Source organism: Nasonia vitripennis (assembly GCF_009193385.2).
Source record: "Nasonia vitripennis strain AsymCx chromosome 3 unlocalized genomic scaffold, Nvit_psr_1.1 chr3_random0004, whole genome shotgun sequence".
NCBI classification, from domain to species: Eukaryota; Metazoa; Arthropoda; class Insecta; order Hymenoptera; family Pteromalidae; genus Nasonia; species Nasonia vitripennis.
Window position 1 is genome coordinate 4,274,894 of NW_022279623.1, and position 27,947 is coordinate 4,302,840.

The following is a 27,947-nucleotide window of genomic DNA, read 5'->3' on the forward strand; positions in this document are numbered from 1 at the left end:
CAAGTACACGAGTATACAGTGCATCGCCGAGAATTTTTGTTTCTCTTTATTATCGACTACAAGGAATAGGGATGATCGTAGCAAAAGTATAAAATATAATAACGTACGTATATGTATAAAATAATATATAAAATATAGTTTGGCATACAACAGTACAATTGGCACTTAAAACTTCGAGTGCAATTGACTCGGGCGAAGAAAATTTGTCTGAGATGGGCTCACTCTACGCGAGCCTATGTAATTTTCTCAAGTCTCAGAAAAATGTTCACGCCGAGCGCGGCAAAACGTAAGTACATTATATAGTTCAGTTCACGAATGAGCACATGCTCGCCTCGCGCGGTTCAACTCGAGCGCACGATTCGTTTATATTTATCATTATAATACTCTATGAACAAGTTATTTCCCCAAGTTGGCGAGCGAGCCTCGCGCGCGCGTGTGTGTGCTGTAATGTTCGTGTACATATATATATATATATATATATATATATATATATATATATATATATATATATATATATATATATACACACACCAATCACCGACACGCGCCAGATCCCGTCGTTTCTCTGTGCAGTAGACTGGCGTTCCCTTTAGCATTTCTTTCGTCCGTAAAAATTTTTCAAGCTATATACGTAGCTCACTTCCGAATTTGATTTTTCGAACGATGCTCCGTCGACAAATGCCCAAGGGAACGTCTCTAGAGCGAGTACAAAAAATTTCCTAGACGCCGACCCTCTACTCGTCTCTCCTCACTTATCGAGCTTTCTTCCAGCGTCGGCGTTGACCTGGACCTCGGACCTGGCGACGACTCCTCTGCCGACCATCGCCGTGCTGTCGTCCTCGTCGACGGGAAACTCGTAGATGGGTTTGAAGCCACCGAACAGCTGAGGCTTGAAGTTCTCGGGGTCGAAGTTATCGCCGCTGTCGACGTGCTCGGTTTGCGTCTCGTTCTCCTGGCTGTCGGAGCTGCCGATTCTTTCGCTGGCTACCTTCTCCTCCTTCTTGTCCTTCTTCTCGTTGTTGGTCCTCTCGGTGCCGTTGACCTGGAGGCCGACGACGCTCCAACTGTTTTTAGGCGGCATCTCCGCGGAGACGCTGGCGACGAACGGCGCCATGAAGTTCTGGGGCGACGGTGCCGAGGAAGACGAGCTGCTCGGCTGCTGAGACGGCAAGAGCACCGGTTTCTCGTTGCGGTGGTCTATGCGCAGGAAGTCGTCATCGTCGGCCTCGTCGTCGTCGTCGAGGTGGAGATCGTGTCGGTGGACCGCCGACGGGGTAGTGGGAGTGTAGACGTAGGCGATGGGGCTGGAGGAGGCCAAGATCGGTAGTCGCGGAAGGGTAGCTGAGATCGTGGCAGTCTGCTGCTTCTTCGTGGGGAACGGCAGGAAGTCTTGGAGGTAGGAGATGACGTTGAAACTGCTGTCGCTGGAGTTGGATTCCTCGGGCTTGTGGTCGTTCTCCGAGTCTTTCTCGACATCCTCGCTGGGAATCAGCAGAGGCTTCTCCCGGATCAGGTGAGAAGACTCCGGTCGGTCGATCGGGTAACCCTTGAAGAAGAATTAGGATTGTTTAATTTTTCGTTTTTATTTTTGGAATCAGAGTGACGAGTACATTAGTTGTCAAGTAGCTCTCGAGGTCATAAGAAAGAGTAATCTAGTGTATATGCGGGCATCGATAAAACTACAAAGAGACTAGTCACGTATTGATTATCGATCAGATAAAACATCCCCGGCAATCTTTTTGATTACTCTTTCATTAAAAAAATGTATATTTACCTGATGTAATGCATAATCTCCATTGACGTTATTCACATGCTGCGGCCTCTTTCCGTAATAGTAGCCCTCCTCGCCATCCTTGCGATCAATATCTTCCTCGTCGTGCAGAGACAATGTGTCCGGAGGCAGAGGCCTGTGTGGTCCTCTGGTACCAATGACGACTGTCTCGTCGCGCTCCACCATATCCTCTTGACTTCCGATGTTGACGGCGCTGTTCACCGGGTAGACGACATAGACGGGACCATTTTCGGAAGCGCTGGATCCGTCCTGGACGTCCGAGTCCCCGACTGGGCTCTTGCGCCGATCGGCATCGTTCGCCTGTCGTTTCAAAGATTGTTGTTTTTAATTTTCAAAATTTGAATTCCTTCTTTATTTATTGAATTTCAAAAAGAGATCATCTCACCGAAGTCGAGTTCTCGTCTCTGTCGTTCTCGTCGCTCTTCTCATCGGACCTGTTGATCTTGAAAAGCGGTGGCAGATTCGACCTGATGATCTCTTCATCGAGTCCGCCCCTCTGTTGGATCATCTGCAGCGTCGAGACTTTTGGCATCTGATTATCCGCCCTATTCTTCGGGAAGATGATCGGTCTCGGTGGCACCTGCGGTGGTTCCGCGGAGAATCTGTCACCCGTGATTTCGTCTTCCATGCGAAGTTTCTGGACGACCAATCGACCGCCAATCGGTGGTCGAAAGCGTTTGAGGTGTTCGGGATTCGAGGGTAGTGATGCCACCGGACCCCCGATGTCTTCCTTCTTACGCAGTATTTGAGGTGGCTGTTGTTGCTGCTGGTTGTGGTGGTGAGGGGGAGGATGAGAGTTAGAGGGGTGACCCTGTGGTGGAGGTGGCGGACTCAGACGGTGGAAGTGCGGGGGTGGCGGCGAGTTCGGAGGGTGAGATTGGGGTCTGCGAGATGGGTGTAGGTGCGGGGGTGGCGATTGGGGGGTAGGGGGACGCGAGCGGTTTGGTGGGTAGGTTTGAGGCGCTGGTAGTGTTCCTGAAGAAGCAAGATTTATTACGTGTCATATTAATTACGAAAGAAATTTCAATATTCAGTTATTAGTTATTAAAGAATCGTTCACAAACGTTCGATCGTTCCACGAGAAAATTTCATCCTCTCAAGCATTGTAATAGAAATCACTGTTTCTCTACCTACTTCGCGAGAAAATTGAGAAAGTGACAGACGATGTGATTGAGATTAAACAATCTCTGGTATAATGACAGCGGCGCGGTTTCTAGTGGAAGCGGAAAAAGAAGACTATAATCAATTGACATCATTCTCAATCCTGTCCCTGCGCGTAAGTATATAAGTACGACTACAAAGACGCGCGCAAAAGTAGGCAGTGTCCCAGATATGGAAAACCGCGAACATTCAATTTCAGCATCAAGCGGCTCATTGTAGTAATAAAAGTGAAAATTCGTGTCGGCTGGAAGATAATCATTTTCTTGTTAGCCACGCTCTTTCTCTATTAGTTTTCCGACGTGAGAACTCGTCTTATTCTTTATACTCATATATAGCGGATACTGAATAAACAGGGTCTTGCCGATTGTGAGAGTTTCTACTCACCAATTTTATCGGTGCCCCTGTGTCCATGTGAGGTCTTCGCGTTGGGTCTGAACTGCGGCAGGATGTTGGGCAATTTCGTGTCGTGGGGTGTAGGTCTCCTCTTAAAACCTACTGGCGGTGGTTCGGGCTTCTGTCTCGGTGGCAAAGGTATCCTCTGAGGACGTGGGGGATACTCCGAGGGTTTACCCAAGTTTGGAGCGCCTCCGTGTTGGTAGTGGAAGTAGTAGGGCGGACGTTGGCTTATACCTCCAGACGGTGGCCTGAAATGTTTGTTGAACAATTAACACATCTCGTGGGTGTCATTCGATATTGTTAACAAACTGTGCTTACCTAGAAGGTCTGATTTCAGCTGGTGGTGTCAGGCTCTCCGAGAGTTGTGGCAAATTCGGGTTGTTAGCGTTGTTGTTGTTGTTTCCCTCATGATGGCCGTTATTGTTTCCTCCACTTATGACGACGGCGTTATCGGCAAAACTGTTCGAGCCATTAGGTGTGATCTCCTTGATCGAGCCGTCGGCCTGATTGATGACGATTATGTGTTCTTCCACTGGTCGCTGGTTGTGCTCATCGTTCCTGTCCTTGGAACCGCCGTCGGGGAAGTTGACGAATCCGGGAGGGGCAACTTCGTCGGTCTGAGTCGCGGAGTCCTTGTTGTTGTTCTCGTTACCGTTTGGTGACGGGAAAACGAAGGACGACTGGACGATCTTGGTATTCTGGGAGTCGCCATCTGGCATCGGGATAGATTTGACCGGTCCTTGGTTCGAAGAAGGATTGTACCAGTTCTGAGCGTTGTAGCTCGTGGAGACGGATGGCTCGACTACGGCTACTGACGGCAGGGCTACGGAGACCTTCTGCTCGTGACCCGGCTGTTGCACGTTCGAAGAACCCTGCACGCGAAAACGTTATAGAGTCGTTAATTATTTAATAAACTATATATTTAGCGGTTTGATATGCAGATGACTTACCGAACCAAAGATCGGCCTGAAGTTCTTGTCGTTAGAATTGGGAGCGTAAGAATGTTCCTCCATAGCAGTTCCATGAGTGTAGTAGCTTCCCTCGACGTTCTGTCTGTTACCCAGGACGAACGAGACAGTGTCCTGATCGTGAGGCACAATGACGTTGCTGGTGCTTTCCGGTAAGACGCTGATCACGCTTCCGGGCTTGCCGTACATGTTGCCCGAGAAGTGTACTCCCGAGTGTCCCCCATTGTTGTTATTTTTATTATGAGCATTATTATTGTTGTAGAACTCGATGGGCCTTTGACCCTCGACAAAGTTCTCGTGAACCGGTGGAACGTGAAGGTGGCCGTTTCCGTAGTCCAGCGGCATTGAGGTAACCGGTTGCGGATGGATCGGTACCATCATCGGCGGTCTATCGCTGCTCAAGTGGATACCACTGATCGGTTGTTGTTGTTGTTGTTGTTGGTGATGGTAGTGAGACGGTGAGGTAGCCGGGGCTGATGTCGAGGTGGTGGGCGTCGTGGTAGTGGGTGGAGGATTTGTGGTACTGGGAGGTGTCGTCGAAGGGAATTCGAGCTCGATGCTCTGGACGATCTCGGTGCCGCGATTCGGAGGAGGCTGTGGAACGTGCGGCCGGAGGTGGTGATGATCGACGGGCTGCTGCGGAGGTGGTGGTGGTGGAACCAAGGGTCGCTCTTCCGGAGAGGAGTCGTAGTCGTCGTAGCCGTCGTTGTAGTCGTAGCTCGTCTGGACGATCACGCGCGGGGGACTTTGCGGTCCGTTGCTGTGGCCGTTTTGATCCTTTTCCGTCATCGGATAATTTCTGTGGGCAAACGGTAATCGTTGGAGTATCGTACTTCTATAAATTGTATCTCAATGTAAAACAAACGATATAGCTTACGCAAACTTGTCGGGCGTGTCGTATTTGCTGCCCTGGATCTTCTCGATCGGCAACATGTCTTCGTACTCGTCGTAGAGTGTAGTGGACGGCTTGGACGGTTTCCACGTGGTTACCTTCGGCTGCGTCGACGGCGCCTGAGTGGTGCTCGTCGTCGTGGATGTCGGCGTGGTGCTGGGTGCCCTTGTGGTGGTCGTGGTGGTGGTCGGGGGCTTCGTGGGTTTCACCGGTGTGGTCTTCTTTTCCACAGGCTTAGGGGTCGTCGTTGTCGTCGTAGTCGTCGTGGTGGTGGTCGGCCTCATCGTGGTCGTGGTGGTTGTCGTGGAGGATGTGGACTTCGGGTAGTAGACCTTACGCGTAGCCGTGCTGATGGATACCTGCGAAAGATTCGAGCACGTTTCGTTATTTCAGACACGTATGAGCAATCCTTCGACAAAATTAAAAGCTCCAACGGTAAAAACCTTCGTAGCGGTCTCCTGATGATACGGCCGATGGTTATTGATGTTGTAGCTGTTGGAGCCGCTCTGCACCTTGGTGTTGGCGTAGCTGCTCGATATCAGCGGATAGTTGTCGCCCCTCTCGTACTTCTCCGAGCTGTACTTGACGGGCAAGTTGAGAAAGTCGTGGAAGCTCGGTGAGTAGGGGTTGATCTCGTTGGGCCCGACCCGCTCGCTCTTCGAGTTGGTCGACACGACGCGTTTGCTGTCCAGGTATCCGATCTTGCCGTACGGCCGGCCCTCGTCGATCCTCGCGGTCTCGTCGTTCTCGCCGTCGACGCTTTCCTCCTCCTCTTCGTTCTGGTAGGTCTCGGTGAGGTTCAAGGCCTTCAGGGGCGGCGTCTTCTCGAAGTCGATCTTTCCGGTGATCGGGTCCTTCTCGAGGGAGAAGGGCTTGCCGCCGTTGAACGCAAAGGCGTATGGTATTTTGTACCTGGTAGTCGAAAAATAAGTTCAAACGAGTTCCTTTCAAGTCGCGAAAAATAGCAGTACAGCGCGACGAGTTCTCACCTCGGCTCCTGATCCGGATAGGGCGTCGAGGCGACGCTGGCTCCACTTTCCTCGGCGATAAGATCCATGTCGGAATCCTCGGCGGTTCGCGCGAGTACCAGCGCGTCGTCGGACACCTTTTTGTTATCCAGGTGACCTCCCATGAGAAAGTCCGCCGACACGCACAGCACCGAGGCGCTGACGAGCAGCAGCAGCGTCAAAATCGACGACACCATTTTTACGCTGGAAAATAAAGTGAAATCATCGATAACGATTCGAGGCATCTCAAAAATCGCGCGACATCCTTCTCCCGGGAAAAAAGTGCGGCGATAAAAGAGAAACTCCTCGCATCTGGGAAAAAGGCGGGAAAACTCGTAAATCCATCAACGCCTTCCTCCGAATAAGCATCGACGCGTACAATGAGACATCTCTTTGGGAAAAACGATCGAGTGCGCGATCGTCGCGCCTGATGGAGCATGTAAAAAAAGTCTTACACACACCGCGCGCGCACCTTGTATATCTATAATGAGGAAAGAGTACCGTTAACGAAGATTATTACGTCACTGCAGGGAGGCACGCGGCTCGCCATATAGTGGGTCATCGCTTTCGCGTCGGCGCCTGAGATTGCACATGCAAAAATCTACTCGTCGCTGTCGACTTCCTGTCGAGCGGGAACCTTATTTTTCCGCACGTCACACTTACGATTTTTCTTTTCTACAGTTCTTCTTATTTCTTTTCTTCTTCCGTCGTGTTTTGAATAGTGCGCGGCGTTTATACCGGTTGTAATGGGCCGGTGCGGCGCCCGAGTATAGGATGTATATTGTAATGAGAGGTGCGAGCTGAAACGAGGAGAAAGGTGTTGGGTATACGCGGCTGTGGTTGTTATTACTGTGAGGTGTGCGCAGGGGAGCAGGATATGTGTAGCGTGATTTGTCGTTTATCACGCGCCTTGCAATTTCCTCGTTCTTTCACTTAACGCGTGAAAAGTGCTGCTGCAGCTCTCCGTTATTAACGGATGTTAAAATTGGTGGAAAATACTCATTTGTTCATAGTATGAATTTTAAACTTTCGTTTTCACCGAGAAAGCAGATAATTTTTTTCGTTATTAAAAAAATTACTACACAGCGAAGGACAATAAAAACGAAAAGAAAAAATGTACACGACGCCCGCAATGGGCCGCGAGTTTCACTTTCTTTTCAAAAAATACCGCGCGCGAATAAAAGCCGTTTAACAGGAACACCGCGCTTGAAACGTACCGACGAGTCCGTAAACTCGAGCTTGTGAAAAAGAAAAATTATTAATCCGTCCCCTCCTCTGTAACCCATAAGAACACACACACACACACACACACACACGCACACATGCGGGCAGAGTCATCCGATCCTCGATCGGCAATAACCGGCGAATAAAAGTACCGTAATCCCCCCGGCTCGGTCCACTTTTTTCCTCGTCACTTCTCCTTCTCCTTGTTTCCGGTTTATATATACGAGAAGCTCCTACCACACACACGACGACGAGACTTCCTAAAATCGTTAAACGCTCGTTATTGCAGCGCCGCGATAAGCTCGATCGCGAGAGCTGCGCAGCAGACAAAACAGTGACCCGCAGCAATAACTTTCTCACGATGTCTCTCCGCTGGGACGCATAATGTAACCGGAGACAGATGCACTCGTGTATATACTTTGTCACAGCCCCGAAACCTATACAAGTCCCAATCAAGAGAAGCCAAGAAGAAAGGTAAAATCGATCGCGTCGAATCAAATAGCCGCGTAATAGCTCGCGCGCACCCACGCATCGGTATGTATTCATAACATATAACTGTTCACCGAACGGACACCTATTCTCGAGCGCGCTGTATGTAATGCGCATAATAACTCGCGGGCTTGTTGGAATAATAACAATGGTCGCGATCGAAAGACGCAAACTCGTTCCGGTGAAAGGACGGAGAGGCCAAAAGGAGGATGCACCGGCGTGTAGCTATAGGTATACGCACACATCGATATGCGCGCGCGCAAGAGCGAGAAAGAGAGACGAGCCGCTGACACAGATTCGAGATTCCTGCGCGCGACGCGGCCATGGTCACGGACGACGCGGCGATAATAGCCGCCGCGCTTTAGCATTCGAGCTGCGCGTGTATCTTTTATGCGCCTTGTCTCCTTCGGGCGCGGGACTTTTCTTTTCCGACTTCGCGGAAGTCTGCGCATCAGGGATGCGACAGCGCTGACCTCACTTCGCTTTTGTTTGAGTTCACGCGCAGCCTGCGAACGCCTGGAGTGTATTTGTTTGGCTGTGTATCGTGGGAAAAAGTACAGGTGGATTCGTGAATATTTGTATACCAGTAGCTGATGTGCATACGGGTGAAATCTGCGCTGGTGACTTGCGGACGTTAGCGCGCACATGTCGCTCATATGATTGTTATAATAATTAGGTTCATTTGCAAACCGGTTATCTCGAAGGATTTATGCGCGAGCACGTGCTCCCATTATGAAAGGGGCAAAACGCGAGGATTTTGAAAACCGAGACAGCTCTTGACCCACAAGGAGAGTTGTTGTGGATCTGATAATGGTGCACGAAAATTGAGTACGGAAATGGTGCATTGTGTTGTTTACAAATCAACGATACGAAGTTCCGATCTGAACGATCTGAACCCGTCTATTCACCAATCGAAACCGTAAATCATAGTTCTATTTTAGGATTCAATACAGTTAGCTTTGCATCGATTTATGAAGCCAAATAACGGATAGCAGCTTTTTACGGTTCAATAAAAGCGTTCGCTTGCCATCCAATACATATAGATATCGTCGATATAACTATATACACGTGTATTATCAAAAACATTTGTTTCACAGTCATCTGCGTAAATCAAACTAGAGCCAAGTCAGTAGTAACAGGCAACTCAGCCACACCGTCGTACACGGAAGCATCGCGGCCGTATGTCCTTCCGCATCGTAAAGCCCCATCCCAAGCGTATAAAGCTCGCCGAGTCCGTCTAATAAACTCTCGAACGCGGCGACGACTACTACTCCCTCAAGGTAAACAAACAGCAGAAAAAGCTGCAACAGCTGCTCTCCTCGACGACTATACCTATCCATCGACATGATCTATACCTCGTCTGCGCTGCGCAGAGCCGCGCCAAGACTCTCCGTAATAACAGCTCCAGCTCTAACAGTGCTTATATAGCGGACCAGTCGACGATCGCGAAACCAGTGACATTCCAGCGCGCGCTTCTTGTACCGACTCTGTACTGCACATGCGTCTTATAGAGTGTGTACAACCGACACCGCATTTGGCGATACTCTTTCGTTACTCGCACTTTCGCGACAGTGAAAAGTTCACGGCCGCGCGGATAGATGTATTTTCCATTGGATTATATGCGCGGTCGTTTTCTGTACACACATATAGTTTAGCCGACGGTTGCGGATTTCCGTTATAATAGGCGGACAGGATGTGTGCTGGAGATGTGGATGGAGCGGAGATGAGGAAAAATATTAGTGATTTTATGGGTGGAATAGATGATTGAATTCCGAGAGAGAAAGATTCTTTTGGCCTGTGTGTATACTGCGAGCGGTAAGATGTATAACGGTTGTATAAGAGCCACGGAAATGTGGGTAATTGTGAATTAATCATACACAGACCAGTCGGGAGTTTACACGTTTTCTCGGGTGTTTTCGATATCTAATATATAATAACGAAAAATTTGAATTAAGCCACGCGTGTTACAGCCCCATACGCGGTTCAACGAATTCTTCAATTATCCTGATATATAATTAGAAACGTAATAATTCGCTCCGTTATACGCATTTCAATCGGAATTACGAAATCGCAATCAGCGCTTTACCACGCGCAGAGATTCCACACACTACTGGAAACAAAGAAATTGAACCCTTTATACAACGCTCACATAATACACGCCACATCACGTAACTCCAATACAGCGCATCTAAATTAAAATTCCAATTATAGACACCCGACATCATCGAAAATTAAAAAAAAAAAGAAGATTTCACTCTCTCTTGAGTTTCCCAGGAAGTATACACACACGCGCTATTATCAGAGAGTCATTGCCAGGACCGGTGAGTGGTACAGTGGGATTTTGGGACGACCTACTTCGGCGGTGGCAGCTCTGATGCATCGGCGGAGAGCAGGTTCGCCGCTTGATTTTTTCGGGGGACACGGGAGATTCGTAACGGATCGCCGTCGCCGGCGTGAAATCGAAGGACCGGATCGATTATACGCGTCTCGCGAGGAAACTGGTCGACGCGGCTGTTTTTCCCGATGTCGGTTGAGTGTATAGTGCGCAGCGTGAATAGACGAGTTTTTGGGATTCTGGAAAAACTCCAACGGTCATTGTCGCGGAAGAAGAAAGTCCTGGGAAACTACGCGTGCGTGTATGGGTTTCCGTGAATGAAAGTTCCTATATAATCTTCCCACTGATGCAACTGGTGGTTCGATTTGCACGTTCGAAATTATCGTCAGATGTATCAAGGCGTGCAAGGTTCAACACACTCGAAATTATTCAGGTTTTATTGCCGTCGTTTGTCGAGGCGGAACGGAACCGCGGAATCGAACGCGCGAGCGGATTTTCCAAGAAGGAACTTTCTTTCTTGACGTTAGTCATATAGGAATATACAAACAAGTTGAAAAAATTGCGAGCATCAGCACGAATTTTCTTTCCAAGAATTGAAAACAACATGTTTTGAACTTTCGTATACGATGAATAATCGCGGAGGCTCTTCGCGTTCGCGATGAGGGATTAATTAATCGTCACACGAGAATAACGTTACTTCGCGTACCATAAAGCCAACCGATCACGAGCCGAATAAAGTATTCGAGCAGCCCAAAAGTGATGGTTCATCCTCTTTCATGCTTAGATGGCTTTGCCCGATAAAAAATGAACCTCTCGGTTTATACCGAGAAATTGACCTTGACCGTGAACTTTAAATTCGAGGATCACGAGCGCGCCACAGTAACCTTAATTTCCAACTGCACGTGTAGGATAATTTTATATTTCGCTGATGATACACTTGAAAACTATAGAATCAAAACGCAGCGAGACCACGGTTACGACAGAACATAGAGGAAAACCATCTCGTTACATCACGACAGTGAAAACCCGACCTCAAAGGACGCCCGAAAATTACGGAGAAGAAAAAAACCGCTGCTCGCGTAATAAGTAATCCACGATAAGATCGTCGTGTCTGACCCTCTGATAATTGCATCACACACGGAGAGAGCGTGATATATACACACTAGACAACACATCAACGCGCGAGAGGGTCAAAGACCTGCGCTGCGCCAAAGCAGGATCCCGGCACGTATAAGTCGAGGATAGCAGAGCAGCCGAAGGTGAACCAGGAAGAAAAGAGGTATGCGTGTGCGATGATGCTACACGGGTGATTACCTCGTCGACCGAGGCTGATCGATACTACGGCTTTTTCCTTGTTTATGGATGATTGTTTAGGTATGTACACGCGTGACGCGTTAATTGGGCAGGTATTACGCGTGCGAGGGTCTAAAGAGACTTGCGGTTGATTGTCGATTATGCCAGATGATAGGCTGCAGGTGTTCAATCAATAAAACGAATTACTTATCGAGATTTCGACTGATACGAAGAGATTTTAATCGCGTATCATTCGTTTAATCTTCAGACTATGCGAAGATAGATAAATAATTATGTATATATGCACATCGATCGTAAACAACGCACGTACAAGAAAAACTCACCACTGTGCAATCTTCTCAGACCTCCTGCTGCAAAATCCTCCTCAGAGTTCTCCTCTCTCTCTCTCTCTCTCTCTCTCTCTCTCTCTCTCTCTCTCTCTCTCTCTCTCTCTCTCTCTCCGGCGAGTGAAAGAAAAAATCCAAATCAACGAATAATGTCCACGAAGCAGCCAGGCATGATTCGCGTGCTTCGAATCAACCCTCCCGTAATCTCCGATCGAAGCAATCCGAGCCAAAATAACCACCGAGCCTCTTCTTCCTCGTATCTTCGGTCTTTCAAAATAAGAATAAAACGTGCCGCCTTGAGTGGCGCTAAGATCCTCCTCGGCTGCGTCGAATATCACTGTCCAAGAGATGCCGCGCACTCCGCGTACCTTCGAGGACTGGCGAAGGTGCTCGGGACTGAGGTACACCTCGCCCCCTGCTGAAGGCCGAGCTGAGGAGGAAGAGAAGAAGCCGAGTGGGAGGACGAGCGCGCGAGCTCTCGTGTGTGTGTACACCAGAGGCAGAAACGGTACGGCGGAACAGTTAGACGCTGACCTAGATTCGTGGCCAAGACGTGCCAGTTTCCCATGAGCCGGCCGATCCTGGACGCTCGATCGGCTGCTATGTACTCTCCGCTGTATTTACGCGAGGTGTGGTTATAGAGAGAGAGAGAGAGAGAGAGAGAGAGAGAGAGAGAGAGAGAGAGAGAGAGACTGCATTATGGTTTTTGCGCAGGTGATTAGGCTTGCGAGAGCTGCTGCTGATTTTGAGAAATTTTTTCATCGCAAATGAGCCGCTCTGTAAAACGCGATGCGATTGCGAGCGAGCTTTTTGCGGAGATTAGAGCGACGCGAGCTTCTAATGAAGTTCTTCGTTATTTGGTAACCTGAATAACTTCGAGCGAGCTGCAGTCCTTGCTAATGAATTGCTAATGATTCAGAACGAGCGTGGCTATTCCCACGTAACTTTTTTGCCGCCGAGTTATTGACAAATTGTTGGAGACGACACCGTGTGTTCGCTTGTATATACTCTGTTGGTAAAATGTAGTTTGCGCGATTTTTTCAAACCGATCAACTGGTTCTTCCAGAGCTCGGCGACCGGTATATGATTGCAATAAGGTATCCCGGACGCGGCGATCGTCTGCATGTATAAACAGTTCTATTCAGAATCTCGAACAGTTCTGTAAGAGCCGCTAAACCTCGAGAGATCCTGCGCACATCGTTAGTAACTGTAGAACAATTATACGGCACTTAATTCACCGCATAAGTACAGCGTATTATACCAAAGAGGTGAGAATGAAAAATCGACTCTTCCGTAATCCGCTCGAATGACTCACTCGAAACAGCTGACGATGGTATTTTTTGTACCGAATCAATCGAACGTCTCTCTTCTACTTGTGCTTGGGCAGTATAGTCGCGACGTACGCACGAACGATCGCCGCGAGACGATGACACACGGCACCGCTACTCTCCTCTTCTATGGAAGTCGGTTTCCCGATAATAATTGGCCGGTTTTTTTCCGCTCGATTCCAGTTGCAGTATAGTGTCTTCGGTTTTGCTTTTCTCGCGCGAATACTTTTGTTTTTGAATTTGTACCGTATAACCGCGTGGCTATATGCGATTCGAGTATTTTCTTGATTGGAAGTTACGGGCCGGACGGAAGTGCGTGATGACGTTTCTCGGAAACGTCGCCTGGATGAAAGTATTGCACGTTTTCGTTTAATTAACAGTACTTTCGACTGCGATATGAAATTCGTATGTTTGCGTCCATAAGCGATCGATTGCTTTCTTTGTGTACAAGCAAAAGTGTCGGAAGTTATAAAAATTGTATGATGAGTGTGTGACGTTGAAGAAAAAATCAGATGCGTAGTTCGTTGGTATACTAGATCCTGGAGAAACCCGTAGACTAATTGTTTACTTTTTTTTTCTCCGGCTACCGCGAGAATCGTTGAGGAAAGTTATTAAACTGATAAGGTTCACATCGCAGAATTTGTTATCTTGTCTGCGATGATATAATGTTGTAGATAGTGGGATTTATTCCCAATATAGAACAAGCGCATTTTCGGTATAATTATGGAAATTGAGTTTTTTTTTTCTTGGAAAGAATATACTGTCGAGGATTATGGAAATTGGCTTTAATTACTGTTTGTAAAGAACGGTGAAAAAAACTACTTTTGTTTTGACAATGAAAACCTAATTGAGGTAAATAAGAAATCTCCGAGTTAATTAATAGACGTCATCAATTCCCGTGACAAGTCTATGGTTAAAGAATTACATACACTTTCTAAACGACTACAATGTGACGCTGCAGTGTCCAAACAAGCAGTTTTTGTGCGAGAGGAGTAGGAAACGATTCTTTGTGTGTCAAAGGGTTCTTATTGAGCAGGAAAAGCGAGGGACACTCGGATGATGAATCGAAAATGAGAGTTCTGGAGAAAATAGAGAACGAGTGCATTGTTCGCTGCCCATGGGATCATCCTTTATGCTTGAAACCTCTTAACTTTATCAATGAAGATCAATTATAAACGAAGAAGACATTGGTGCCAACTAATTTTTCAACAAATTAATCTTGTGAAATCAAAAATTGAAATTCTATGAAAATCAAGCGTAAAATTAGCTGTATGTAGGTGATGTTTAGAATCAGCAGTTTTCCGAAATGTTTTTGTCGACGCTTTGAATCTGACCCCGTATTATGATATACTTTTAATGAAAGGAAAATTATCTGGAAAAAGTGCATTACGATACTTTTGTTTGAAAATGTGATTTTAACTTTGATGTAGCAAGTCACGATAAGACTTAAATCACGTATTCTTGAAAAAATGCACACGTTGCACATAACAGAGTTATTGATGAGCCAATCAAAACATACATCTACCGATTAAGAGTATATAGCACTAAAAGTTTCCTGTAATATTATAAATGTTTATAAATAGAAATAATATAATAAACTCGGCAGTCAACAAATTAATTGAATCATATCTTTTAACCTACTGTTATTTTATCAGAACGAAACGCGTAATTATTACAAAATACATATTTAACGCAATTTCACATTACACTCAGTATAGCATGACTTGACTTTCTAAAACATGTATACCTATAATAATACCAAACTTGCCGCTATTTTCTTGGCGCGTATAATTAATTAAATTTTGACGACGCGAGTGTGGTAATAAATCACACGAATAATTTAATTGATTGCAAGGTGACTCTTTCTGGGGCGCGTATTGTATATTCGTTATCGGCGTGAACACGTGCATCTTTGGTAAATTGAAACGCATGATAAAATTATAACTACGATAAGTATAATGTCGCACCCCTCTCTCCTTCGATTACATTCAATATAAGCTTGAGTAGTCGCGAGATTCGCTGTCTTTTCATTTGTTGAGAGTGTCAGAGTACATCAGGTGAGAAGTTTTTTGAAGTAGGTGTATTGATTGAACGACTCATCGTCGGAAAATTAAAATTAAGAGAGTGATTTAATTTGCTTACAGGTATAAGAACAGAAAATGGCAGCGAAACTCTCCGTTGCCCTCGTGCTACTGGTCGCGGCCTGCGCCAGCGCCCGTACCATTTCCCAGGGTCCTCCGGCGGCCACCAATAGTGCTCTGATGGCGCGTTACATCGTCAACGAAGCCGGTATGAATTTTTTTATACGTAAATTGTCTCAAATCTTGGTAAAATCCACATGAAAACATGTGGATTCAAGGGAATACTTTTCATTAAGCGAATTTTGATCGACACAGAGTGGACCTCTATCGCGACCATCAGCGTGAGAGAGAACACCAAGAACTACCCATTCGTCAACTTGGTCTCTCTGAGCGACGGACTAAAAGGTCAGGGTAGCGGCGTCCCCTACATTTTCGTGACTCCTCTGGACTTCACCGGACAAGATCTCATTGTATGTACAGACTTTTTTCTAATCAACGAGACCAAAAAGAATAAGGAGTTGTACATCACGAACGTAATATGTACTGAAATCGTCGCTTTACAGAAAGACCAACGGGTCACCATGCTGATGTCACTCGCCCAAGGTGACTGGTGCAACCAGAAGGGCTACGACCCCATGGATCCGCGTTGCGCGAGAGTCGTCTTATCAGGAAAGATCGAGCAGGTGCGATAAATCTTATGCTTAATATATCAATTAATGGTTATGCTTATGCAGGTTGATTAATCCTTGGCAAACTTTATAATGTGATATAACGGATGATCTTTGGAAATTTTCTAGATAAACGAAGACCATCCGGATTACAAAACCGCCAAGACAGCCTTCTTCGGGCGCCACGAATGGCTCGCGCATATGCCAGAAAGTGAGTATTATTTAAAAAGTTAGCTTCGATCATTGGTAATACAAATATATTTAAAAATTACTAAAAAATTACTCGTCGGTTTTTTCCAGACCACCACTTCTATCTGGCCAAGCTGAACATCCAAACTATCGAAGTCCTCTCTCGTTTCGGAGGTATTGGGTACGTCACCGTCGACGAGTACTACGGCGCTAGTCCCACCGACGTCGAAGATTACTCTCGCAGCTACAAATAAACGATATATATATATAAAGTAAGACTCTCGATTTTACGAGCTTGACAACTCTGTTTTATACACATAGTTTGATAAATATTTTTTTGATAAATATTTTTATGGATTATTTGTATATAAAAAAGCGTGGATTATTCTTTAATCGTTTTAAAAAATTGAACAAGGAAAACGAGTACTTATCGAATAAGTCATATTTATATACTTCAATCAGATAAACATCAAGAGCACGACGTACAATTTCATCCAATATTTTCCTCCATGTCAATGCTTTTCCCGCGATATTTTCCCACGCCGTCAGCATCCCCGACAACAAAACGACAAAATCTACAATCTTCGAAGAGCCAGAGGAACGATCACTCGACACGCTTATTGAATCTCTCGGTGACTTTCGACGGCCTGTGCACCGGCAACCTGTCCTACACAAACGAGCTTTTACTACTCGTATCGCAAACATCGATCCCTGTGTGTGTAAAATTTGCACGATAAACCGGTGCTGTCTCCTCGTTACTCACTAAGTATTCGCTACTTTAAAAATAAATCGCGCGATTCTGTCTTCGCACTTTTCACCTCCTCCATCTATACTACAGCCAAAACTTGCAAAACCCCACGATTCAATCAACCCTATGAGAAAATAATCCTCTTTCTACATTCTCGCGAACAAAGGACAAAGGGGGCTCGAACAGCTGTGCAATGGGTCCTCTCGCGCGCAGCGCACTGCACAAGGTCGCGAACTCCCCTTTGTATCCCACACAAATGTATACAATATATCCGTGTGACTCGTCATAGGACGTCGAGCTTCAAGTTTCGAGTCGCTCGCGTGCGCGAGTCAGTAATCAGCCGCACGTCGGCCGAGAGGTTGCAGCTTTTTCTACGACGACGGGTTTGAGGTACGTTTCTGTTTTTGTTGTTACTATACGACAAAGTATTCGAGTGTTTGCGATAATTTAGTCGGCAATGTAATGACGAGACTTGCGCAAGTTGTTTTTGCGCTTTTTTTCGCATTATCATCAGCTGTACAGATGACGAGGAACGTGATTAATTTTCGGTTCCCGGGAATACGTAAACATAATATTGGCACACATTGTATTCAAATTGAGGAAAGAGCGAGTGAGGCGCGCGGGTATTGATACACATCAGATGATTAAAAAAATATGGGCCGATCGGTTTACGAGCGAGTGAATTAAACTGTTTATTGCGATGGTGAAAATAATGAGGCTAATTTTAGTGGGGTTAGGCTCAACGTTGTTATGCTTTATTTAAAAATAGTTAAAAATAGTACCTAAGGTGTTTGCATCTGTGCGAAGTTTGAAATCACGATCAGTATATGTATAGAGTTAAGATCGTTTAATGATCGTTCAATTTTGTTGGGCTTACTACAGAAAAGATGGTCAGATAACGATCATTTTATAAGGGATGTTGCTGGAAATATTTGAGCAAAATTCGAATTAAACGGCAGAGTTTATAAAAAAAAGAAAGAAAAAGAACCATAGCCTATCTCACGTTTAGTACTGTGATGATGCACAATGATTCACCTTCTTTATTCAAATATTCTTTCGATGATTCTCTAGTAACTCGACTGAATTTTTTAAAACTGCATTTTATTTCGCTTAGATATTATTTTACTGCGTTTATAATGTATTTCTAAATATACTGTCTTTAGAATTCCTAGTCATATCGTAGGTTAGAGTTGATGACACAGCGTTTATAATAGAGTTCCTACTGTATATAATTCTTTGCTCTATTATACCTCGTTCGTAATAGAAATGAAAACAACACGATTTTGTATAATCACACGAATCATATGCAATTATAATCAGTGTAAATAGGATAAATATAGACAATGAGATGTTACAATAATCAATTCTTTGATTAGCTCTTTTATGTATAATCACTTTAGATCTAAAATAGTATATTTCAAATATATTTTCTTTATATTGCTGCTTCTTTGTTAAAAAGTCCAAATGACAGTTTGACCGATTAGCCGATGTTGATGTGTACATACATCGCGATAACAAAATCGTCACTATCGCCAAGTATGAAAATTTTTTAATCCTCGTGAATGACATATATCGAGAGCGCTAAACTTTCAAGATAAAAAGTGTGTATATGGGCAATTCTCTAAATCACATCCGCGCGTCAACCCATACCGGTTTCGACCCTCGCCTTGCCAAACTCGTCATTAATCTACTAAAACCTTTGTATTTATAAAACAATCTGTACGTGTCTCTGCTCTATACCTATTTTTCGCTTCCTTCAACTTCGCACTTTTTACAAACGAGCATCCATTGTCATGTTCCAGAAGCTTCCGGGTATAGGTACCTGTATAGAAGCGACCTGCACCGCCGTAAAAAGCGATCATCGAGATGCACTACGCGTCAAGGGCCTTGACTTTCGCTCTCGTTTTCCTGGCGGCCTTGGCGAACTTGGCCGCCGAGGCTTCGTCAGCGGAAGAGTCGTCGCTTCTCGGGCTCGATGACCCTCAGTGGGACGAGTATCGGGAGTTCAAGGAGTTCCAGGAGTTTCAGGCCTGGAAGAGAGCTTCCAAGGAGAGGAGGCGACATCACGAGGACGAGGAGAGGAGGGAGAGGTACGAAAGGAAGAGGTTCCACGGGGCGGAAAACGAGAAGAGGAGACGCGGTGGTGACGGGAGATCGGCGAGGAAGGACGTTGTTGCCGATCCACCGCCGATCGATCAGGCTGCCCTGATGGCCAGATACATCGTCAATCAGGCTGGTAAGGGTTGATTGCGTGTTTTTGAGATGTTTATGGGGGAAATGTAAAGTGAAGTAAGATTTGATCAAAGAATTAAATGACATTCTAAAGGTGATGAATCATGGCATTTGTGTACTTCCTCGCGCGCTTCGGAGAGGAAAGTGTCAGCGAAATGTAATGCGTCTTCTTATCGCTTGATAACGCGTACGTGCATAGATAATTTGTATACGTGATTAGGCAATTAATGCACTTTTTAACGAGACACTTTATTGCGTAGGATTTAATGATTAATTGAGTATGAATCGATCGTTTGAAAAAATTAGAATAGTTAGCTTAGTATATTTATTTTTAAATTTTTCAAATCTCCGCGATTACAGCTTGAATGCGAAAGAATTAGAATTTAAAAAGAAATAATTTATTCCAGGCTGGACTTCGGTGGCGACAGTTAGCTCGCGAAAAGATACCGAAAGCTATCCGTTCGTGAATATCATTTCTTTCAGCGATGGACCACTTGGAAACGGTACTGGAATTCCATATTTGTTCTTGACGCCGTTAGATTTCACAGCGCAGGACGTCTTCGTAAGTCAAAACTTACTATGTATTTTACGTTATTCAATATGAACTCTCGATAAAAATAACAGTACGACGTACTGCGCATTAATAAATCAAATGTTTGCCTGTACAACTTTTTTCACTTGGTAAAACAACTTACATTACAAGCAGAGATAAGACTGCAAGTCGATAAGAAGAACAAAGATCAATAAATTTGCCCGCAATTTCTTTTCCAGAAAGACAACCGCGCCACTTTGATGATGAGCTTGGCCCAAGGCCGTTACTGCGAGCTCAAGAATTACGACCCTATGGACCCTCGATGTGCCAGGGTCGTCATGACCGGCAAAATCAAAGCGGTATGTCCGCCGTATGCACCGTTCACTAAACTTTTGAATTATTACGAAACCAAAAAAAATTTTCTGATTTCTAGGTGAAAGAGGACAATCCAGAGTATCCGATCGCGAAAAACGCGGTATATGGCCGTCATCCGTGGTTAGCTCACATGCCAGCAGGTGCGATCGTAATTTCGCACATGATTCATAATATACTCTCGATTATTCGAAAATGACACAACGTTTCAATATATTCCAGATCACCACTTCTTCTTCGCTAAACTGAAAATTGGCACCATCGCCGTGCTGGACACCTTTGGAGGACCGAAATACGTCACCGTCAAGGACTATCTGAACCCACCAAATCCCAAAGCTCATTCCGAATATCTTGAGCGTTATCAGCTTCTCGGCGACGACAACGAGTCGCAGAAATCGGCCGAGCGATTTTCAAGCTATTTCTGAAGACTCGGGGGCGATTGTTTTTTAAAAGGAAAATGCTTCGTAAGATAGATGCCGTGTATCGACAAAACTATTTTTGTAATGGGACACTCGTTAGAATTGCAGAGGTACTTTTGGATAGTGAACAAGAGGCTGTTGATATAGATTGAAGAAAATATCTTAATGCTACTGTGCATACTTTTGTAAATGATTTGTGTAAATATAGTAATATTTCATAAGTGATATTATCATAGCTGTAATGCGCGGATTTTACTCCCCTTGCTTTGTATGAATAAAAAATGTTTATTATTATTTTTAAAAATAAGTTGTTCATCGTTTATGAATGAAAAATTTTAATTATTGAAAAATGTCGAGTACTTTTAAAAATTTGCGCCACCGGTAAAAATCGACTGAAGTCGGAAACGGAATTCGTGGACCAATCGCGTTCCGTCGTTTCAAAACTTAAAGTGGGGGAAACGTGTTGTTTAGATGCGCATTTTCGGTATGCCGACATGCTGTGCGCCGTGCGGTTCTTAGGTTATGTTTAGTGTCACGCCGTTCCGGATAGTAAGTCGAAATATTTTGTATTTTTTCTGAATATACACTCAAAATAATCAAACAAAGCTGAAAAAGTGATATGGTACACCGTAATTTTAATGGGGAAAAAATCACAACAGTGAATTATATCGTGAATTGCTTGTAATGACACTTTGTTTGACGTGTGCTATATAGGTTAGGCACGTGGTTGTCGTCTCGGATTAAAACGCTTATTTTTTGTTATTTCAAACAGAAAAAGTACACGAAACACGTACTCGGCCCTTCGTTCGAATTTGAAAATGATTATTTACTAATATCAGCCATTATTTACTTTTGTTTTGATACGATTTTCAAGTGTCAACACATTGTTTATAGGCATATTGTTTATTGCAGAATATAACATATTAAAACGATGTCATTCCGCGGTCGAGGTGGTGGAGGAGGTTTTCGAGGTCGTGGAGGAGGTGGTGGCTTCCGGGGTGGCAGAGGAGGTGGTGGAGATCGAAGGAGCAAGTGAGTATTCAATGTTGTTATTTGGCCCTATGTGTAGACAATTGTCTGAATAATTTACAAATGAATAAACAGTTCTATCAATTGCAATCCAAAGAACTCTGTTTTTAAATTCAATTATTTATGAGATTCATGATTTCAATATGATGATTTTACATGCACCACTCTTACCACATATGTGGAGATTATGTATTTCTGAAATAAAAGCTAACTTGTTAATGCTATCATTTTCAATTTATTAATTAACAGTTGGTAATAAACTAAACTATTTTTATCAATTTATTCTAGCTATGATCAGGGTCCACCAGAACAAGTAACTCCATTGTGCCACTTTGAATGGTCAGTGCAAGACGATTTGGTTGCCAAAGTCGATATTGAGCAAGTTCCTTACTTCAATGCTCCTATTTACACAGAAAACAAACAACAAATTGGAAAGATAGACGAGATTTTTGGAAACATAAGGGACTACTACGTCTCTATCAAACTGTCAGAAAACATCAAAGCATCGAGTTTTGAAAAAGACACAAAGGTACCTCAAATCAATATTTACATTCATATTTGTAGCCATTTGATCATAGTTTAACACCCAGTGAAAACAATGCTAAAAACGTATTAGACTAATCCATACGTTATTTTAAAATTTCAGCTATTCATAGACCCAGCCAAATTACTGCCTCTTCAAAGGTTCCTGCCCAAGCCTCCAGGCTCAGTACAGAAACGCGGTGGAGGTGGTCGAGGAGGTAGAGGAGGCGGTGGCCGTGGAGGTTTTGGTGGCCGAGGAGGTGGCGGCGGAGGTCGCGGAGGTTTTGGAGGCCGAGGAGGTGGCGGTGGTTTTGGAGGCCGAGGTGGCGGCGGTGGATTTGGTGGACGAGGTGGTGGCGGCGGTTTCGGAGGAGGCAGAGGAGGTGGTGGATTCCGAGGTGGTCGAGGTGGCGGCGGTGGAGGCGGAGGCGGTGGAGGATTCAGGGGCAGGGGCAAGTGGTAGCGTGGGAGTAGAGATATACATACATTTATATAGGCATTTTTATACCGAAAAGACCGAACGCATTGCGAGTGAGGGCGCGAGATGACACATTATTTACGCTACAAGTTGTTGAATGCAGCTTTGTAAGATTGACGAGTAATTAAGCGAAGAAAACTAGATTGCTGTAATGAGAGTGTACAGGTTTAAAACGAGACTATGTACGTAGGTTTTCCAATGAATCACTATTTTTTGTTAATAAAAATTATCATCATAGCATGATATAATTTATTATGCTTGACGAGTTAAATGAAATATAATACACATTTTTTCGTAAACTATTTATAATTTTGTAATTTCAAACCTCGTCAAATTTGATGTGCTTTCCCAACTCCTTCTCTGCCTTTTTCAGCAATTTATTACGACCCCTTTGGTTCACACGAACTTTGTTACCAATCTTTTCTTCCCGATCCCTTGTAATTTTGTCCCAGTAATATAGCTCTTCATCACCTGAAAGTTATAAGTGAAAAGACGTTTTAATAAAGAACTTTACTATTATTTAAAATTCATAATAAATTTGCACTAACCAGTCAAGACTCTAAGATTCTTTTCTTCATTGCTCTTTTGAGCTAGTGCTGCTGCAGCTTCAGATGAATCACATCGTACGTAGGCTTCATGTGAACCCTCTTTAACGTCAACATATTTAATGTTGCTGCTATTACTCTTTAATTCAGCCTGAAACAAAATTTTCAAATTAATGTAAAACTTTTTTTTGGAATAGTTATGAAAATATGTTGCAGGATTTTTACCTTGAAGCTTTTTGGATCTATACATGGTTCATTAAGTTCAATCTTGACTATAACATTTGGTATGAATTCTAAACCTGAAGCTGTATTTTCTTTTTTAGTTCCAGTAGTTTCTTCTTGTTCAGTTTCCATTTTACCTTTATCACCCCACTGATTCCATCTTGCTCTTTTTATATTTTGTTTTAATTGTTTCATTTTGGCTCTCTGTAGCTCCAAATACTTATTTCGCAGTTTTTTCCAATCTTTCTTGCCCATTACTTGAAGACCCATATCCACAGTTTGTAATACTTCATAGGAAGCATGGTGCTTCCTTTTCCTTTTTTTTTTCTTTTTCTTTTCAGGTACACCTTCATCATTCGTAGACTCTACAACTTCTTCATTTTCTTCTTTTTTAACATCCTCATTTTCTGTGTCAACACTTTCTATTACTATCTTAGGCACATCTATTTTTGGTTTCTTTCTTTTTTTGCTACTCTCTTCTTTGTCGATCTCATTTTCGATCAAGTTTTCAGACTCTGATTCAACTTCAACCTTTATTTTCTTTCGTTTTTTACCATCCTTGTTTATTTCATTTTTACTAGAATTTTCTGATTCAGTTTCAGCTTCTGACTCTGCTGTCTTTTGTTTTTTTATCTTTATTTCAGAAACGTTTTGCAGCTCAGTTTCTGAAATTTGTGCTTCTTCTGCAGAAAGTTTGTTTTTACGTTTTTTGCCCCGCTTTTCTTCTTTCTGTGCATTCGAATCAGATAAACAGACTCTTGATTTTTCGTCATTATTTACAAATTCTTTATTTACATCAGATTTTAAAGATTCTCCTCGTTTTTTAGCTTTTGGCTCATCAGGATCAACAGATTTTTCAATTTTCTGTTTTCTATCAGTATTATCTGCATTTTCAGAGTTTTGAGGACCATTTTGTTCTTCTTTTTCTTCTTCAGCAAATGTTGTAATGCTTAATACCTCTGTTGGAGATGTTTGAGATGGTAATTCACAACCCTTTGCTCGAAAAGCCTAAAAAATATGTTTACATTATTACTTAGTTGCAATGAATAACTACTACATAATTTTATCTCACTTACTTTTAAGCATTTTTTCGCACCCTCGGGTGTTTCAAATTCAACAAAAGCAAAACCTTTTATCTTTTGAGTAGCTTTAAACTTTGGAATAGAAACGTATGCTACCGGTCCATACTCTGAAAACAGAGAACTTAGCCATTCATGATCAGCATCAGATGGCAGCCTTTGAACATACACTGTACATTCATCAATATTCTGTTTTTCCACTATTGGTGTTATGCGCCGAACTGTTTTACCATTTTCAGACACTTGCAACATTGTAGATTTACTCAGTGCTTTGGCTATTCTACCAATATCAGTAGTGAGTGATCTAATTTTATTAAATTTTATAAATGTATCCAGAGGTACGTCTGAAATGATTTAAACAAATGATTAGTAATGTAATGTTAAAAGTTTTTGAGAACATACTTGCAAAAATAGAATTTACCTGGACATTCTTTTATTAGTTCCGAAAGAAACCTATCTTTACTTAGATTGGAATCACCAAAGTAAAATTCCATTTGTTTAAGAATGGCAGCATGAAATGCCTTTTTTCTTAGTCTTGGTTTACCATGTGGAATGTCATTTGCTTTTTGATTGGTCTCATTTGTGTCTTTTGGGACAGGAGCCTCGACCTCAGGCTGATGGACTTGAGGCACTGGTATTACCTCAGAAGCAAGCTCAATGTCAGAATTCTGTTCCTCAGAAACCATCTTAACTGTAGATTTTTAACTACTAAAAAACACAAAAATAGTATTTAAATTTTTTTGGTTAAAGCGTTTTCTGCCTTAATAAAAAGAGATATAGTTTCTTACCTAGCAAGTATCCTCTGAATATCTGTATAGTTATAATTAAAATCAAGGGAACTAAATTTTATACCAATCACGAATTGTTATTGTCAATCAACATTCTTTTAACATAAATAAATATATATATATATATATCTGTTAATATATTTCGTCATTGTCAAAACGAGAAAATACCGGCAACAGCCAAATTCCGTATTGTGTGTAAACTTGACTCGACTGAACTGTATACGTATAGACGAATGCGCGTGTTTTGAGCTGAGACAACGTCGATTTCCAACGTTTCCGCAAGTAGATATTGACCAATCAGAAGGCTGACACCGAAGCTGTACAACAAAACTCTCGTAGTAAAAACTGCCCTTTAAGACCGCCCTAACCTAAGTGTCAACTGTTCTCCGAAATCGAAAAGTCATTCGTGTCCGGCTAAGGATTTTCGGGGACGCGTACTCATACACATACGCGAATCTAATTTACAATGGAAGAAATGAGCATCACCGTGCCAGATAAGGTAAGAGTAGCACTCCTGGCGATTGTATTTCATGTCTTGAGAAACCGTTGATTGGAAAAGAATTACAATGGCGAAGAAAGCGAGTCGCTTGGTTAGTTTGGTTTAATGACAAAAGCTGTATTTATTATGTAAATTTGAACTGGAGCAGTGCAGCTGAGAGTGTTTGGCATCAATTCACAAGATTTGAAATACTTTGACTGCTAAGCATTGGAATTAATTTTGATTTTAACAAAATATATTCATTTTTTCAGGACGTTGCTGAAGTTGACATGAAGCCAGTGATTGGACATGGAACTGGAGCTATGGAGGAACTAGACGTTGAAGATCTTTATACTAAATATAAGGTATGAATTTAATTTAGGCTTTTTCCTGTATACCTTCTTTACAATCTCAAGACAAAATTAGATTTTGGTTGGGACTTTAAAAGGTGTCTGTTAGTTTGTAGTAAGTTCATTTTTACATGATTTGCAGAAACTACAACGAATGCTTGAATTTTTGGAAGTCCAAGAAGAATACATCAAAGATGAGCAAAGAAACTTGAAAAAAGAATATTTACATGCTCAAGAAGAAGTGAAACGTATACAAAGTGTACCATTAGTGATTGGTCAATTTTTAGAGGCAGTTGATCAAAACACTGGAATTGTCGGTTCTACAACCGGATCTAACTACTATGTGCGCATTTTATCAACTATTGATCGAGAACTACTAAAGCCATCAGCTAGTGTTGCTTTGCATAAACACAGCAATGCCCTGGTGGATGTTTTACCACCAGAGGCAGATTCTAGCATCTCTATGCTTCAAGCAGGTACATTAAATTCCTTTAACAATTTATATTGTTAAAAAAAATTTCTAACATATATTTAATTCTTCAGATGAGAAGCCTGATATTCTATACAGTGACATTGGAGGTATGGACATGCAAAAACAAGAGATAAGAGAAGCAGTAGAGCTACCTCTTACTCATTTTGAACTTTACAAACAAATTGGTATTGACCCGCCAAGAGGTGTTTTGATGTATGGTCCACCAGGTTGTGGAAAAACTATGCTTGCTAAAGCTGTTGCCAGACATACAACAGGTAAAACTAATTACTAATTGATATTTCTCTTGTTATGATCGGACAAATTTATAATTTTATAAACGTCCATTATTATTTTTTTTTTGCAGCTGCTTTCATTCGTGTGGTTGGATCTGAGTTTGTGCAAAAATATCTGGGAGAAGGTCCAAGAATGGTGAGAGACGTCTTTCGTTTAGCAAAAGAAAACTCTCCAGCTATTATCTTTGTAGACGAAATTGATGCTATTGCTACAAAGCGTTTTGATGCTCAAACTGGAGCTGATCGTGAAGTACAGCGTATTCTCTTGGAGTTGCTAAATCAAATGGACGGTTTTGATCAAACTACCAATGTCAAAGTTATCATGGCTACTAACAGGTAAAAATTGATTCATTGACCATCAAGAACAATTAAGTTGAAATTATTGTAATGATTTTTGTATAACAGAATGTAACTTTTATTTCAGAGCTGATACTCTTGACCCTGCTCTGCTGCGTCCAGGAAGATTGGATCGTAAAATTGAATTCCCACTGCCCGATCGTCGGCAAAAACGACTGATTTTTTCAACAATCACTACAAAGATGAACTTGAGTGAGGAAGTTGATCTTGAAGATTATGTTGCTCGTCCAGACAAAATTTCTGGTGCTGATATCAATGCTATCTGTCAGGAAGCTGGAATGCACGCTGTGCGCGAAAATCGTTACATCGTTCTTGCGAAGGACTTCGAGAAGGGTTACAAAAACAACATTAAGAAAGATGAATCTGAACATGAATTTTATAAATAAATTATCATCTCGAAAATAGAGAATTTTTGTGCAAAGCTGAAGTAATTGCTTTTATTTTATTCGAATGTGTTTACAATTTATAATAAATATAGTATTACAAGGATATTACATAAAATTAATTCACATTTTCACAAAAGCTATTTTATAACTCTAAAAAACAAATCCATTTTTCTATAAATTAATAAATAAACTGTATCTAAGTGTTTTTTTTCAACATCTGTCTTGAATCACAACATCAAGTATATAAAAATATATCCATGTGCACAATCAATAAATTGATAAGGTACAGCCGTGCATTTATGGAACTTGTGCGGTATATCCTATATACATATACATATATACCTATATAGACCATTCAGAAAATGGCTGTGTGAATAATACATATAAGCTATACTACCATGCATGTTTGTATACAATGAAAAAGTAACCTATAAATTCTGACAATTCCAAATGAGAGGTTGTTGCAGCAGCTCAG

The 27,947-nt window shown here is 42.9% G+C and overlaps 6 protein-coding genes and 1 non-coding gene across 13 annotated transcripts; 5 read left to right on the plus strand and 2 right to left on the minus strand.

Annotated features, from left to right (window-relative positions):
- Positions 1-114: 114 nt before the first annotated feature.
- On the minus strand, positions 115-22,940 carry LOC100115797. Of its 2 annotated transcripts, none has more exons than XM_031925644.1 (10): positions 22,828-22,940; positions 6,199-6,420; positions 5,653-6,121; positions 5,195-5,568; positions 4,300-5,116; positions 3,668-4,221; positions 3,338-3,597; positions 2,178-2,767; positions 1,775-2,092; positions 115-1,546 (listed from the first exon to the last, which is right to left on the minus strand). In XM_031925644.1, exons 2-10 carry the CDS (start codon positions 6,411-6,413, stop codon positions 749-751), a joined length of 4,395 nt encoding a protein of 1,464 aa, XP_031781504.1. In that variant the 5' UTR covers positions 6,414-6,420; positions 22,828-22,940; the 3' UTR covers positions 115-748. The 2 variants fall into 2 exon arrangements, with proteins under 2 accessions (XP_031781504.1, XP_008207741.1); XM_008209519.4 differs by lacking the exon at positions 22,828-22,940 and adding an exon at positions 11,902-12,954.
- On the plus strand, positions 13,065-16,651 carry LOC100115369 (protein CREG1-like). Of its 3 annotated transcripts, none has more exons than XM_032601717.1 (6): positions 13,065-13,172; positions 15,377-15,521; positions 15,629-15,783; positions 15,877-15,996; positions 16,111-16,192; positions 16,282-16,651. In XM_032601717.1, the coding sequence occupies exons 2-6, from the start codon at positions 15,392-15,394 to the stop codon at positions 16,422-16,424; spliced, it is 630 nt and encodes a 209-aa protein (XP_032457608.1). In that variant the 5' UTR covers positions 13,065-13,172; positions 15,377-15,391; the 3' UTR covers positions 16,425-16,651. The 3 variants fall into 3 exon arrangements, with proteins under 3 accessions (XP_032457608.1, XP_001600211.1, XP_008207745.1); XM_001600161.5 differs by lacking the exon at positions 13,065-13,172 and adding an exon at positions 13,274-15,289; XM_008209523.4 differs by lacking the exon at positions 13,065-13,172 and adding an exon at positions 14,882-15,306.
- Positions 16,971-20,777, plus strand: LOC100115757 (protein CREG1). 2 transcript variants are annotated; one of them, XM_016983976.3, is made up of 6 exons: positions 16,971-17,308; positions 18,721-19,154; positions 19,558-19,712; positions 19,922-20,041; positions 20,116-20,197; positions 20,277-20,777. In XM_016983976.3, exons 2-6 carry the CDS (start codon positions 18,785-18,787, stop codon positions 20,477-20,479), a joined length of 930 nt encoding a protein of 309 aa, XP_016839465.1. In that variant the 5' UTR covers positions 16,971-17,308; positions 18,721-18,784; the 3' UTR covers positions 20,480-20,777. The 2 variants fall into 2 exon arrangements, with proteins under 2 accessions (XP_016839465.1, XP_008207746.1); XM_008209524.4 differs by having other exon boundaries at positions 17,195-17,308; positions 18,724-19,154.
- On the plus strand, positions 20,938-22,801 carry LOC100115334 (probable H/ACA ribonucleoprotein complex subunit 1). Of its 2 annotated transcripts, XM_001600036.6 has the most exons (4): positions 20,938-21,022; positions 21,386-21,505; positions 21,791-22,031; positions 22,149-22,783. In XM_001600036.6, exons 2-4 carry the CDS (start codon positions 21,405-21,407, stop codon positions 22,485-22,487), a joined length of 681 nt encoding a protein of 226 aa, XP_001600086.1. In that variant the 5' UTR covers positions 20,938-21,022; positions 21,386-21,404; the 3' UTR covers positions 22,488-22,783. The 2 variants fall into 2 exon arrangements, with proteins under 2 accessions (XP_001600086.1, XP_016839466.1); XM_016983977.2 differs by lacking the exon at positions 20,938-21,022 and having other exon boundaries at positions 21,368-21,505; positions 22,149-22,801.
- LOC116416675 lies at positions 21,638-21,707 on the plus strand. Its single transcript, XR_004227008.1, has one exon. It is a non-coding gene; the product is annotated as a small nucleolar RNA Me18S-Gm1358 (small nucleolar RNA).
- LOC100115715 (la-related protein 7) lies at positions 22,719-25,515 on the minus strand. The gene is made up of 6 exons (XM_031925645.2): positions 25,137-25,515; positions 24,770-25,056; positions 24,346-24,692; positions 23,273-24,277; positions 23,051-23,198; positions 22,719-22,973 (listed from the first exon to the last, which is right to left on the minus strand). Exons 2-6 carry the CDS (start codon positions 25,032-25,034, stop codon positions 22,822-22,824), a joined length of 1,917 nt encoding a protein of 638 aa, XP_031781505.1. The 5' UTR covers positions 25,035-25,056; positions 25,137-25,515; the 3' UTR covers positions 22,719-22,821.
- LOC100115297 (26S proteasome regulatory subunit 6B) lies at positions 25,286-27,667 on the plus strand. 2 transcript variants are annotated; one of them, XM_001599874.6, is made up of 6 exons: positions 25,286-25,635; positions 25,887-25,979; positions 26,107-26,440; positions 26,508-26,711; positions 26,801-27,065; positions 27,154-27,667. In XM_001599874.6, exons 1-6 carry the CDS (start codon positions 25,603-25,605, stop codon positions 27,470-27,472), a joined length of 1,248 nt encoding a protein of 415 aa, XP_001599924.1. In that variant the 5' UTR covers positions 25,286-25,602; the 3' UTR covers positions 27,473-27,667. The 2 variants fall into 2 exon arrangements, with proteins under 2 accessions (XP_001599924.1, XP_003426762.1); XM_003426714.5 differs by having other exon boundaries at positions 25,543-25,726; positions 27,154-27,665.
- The last annotated feature ends 280 nt before the right edge of the window (positions 27,668-27,947 follow it).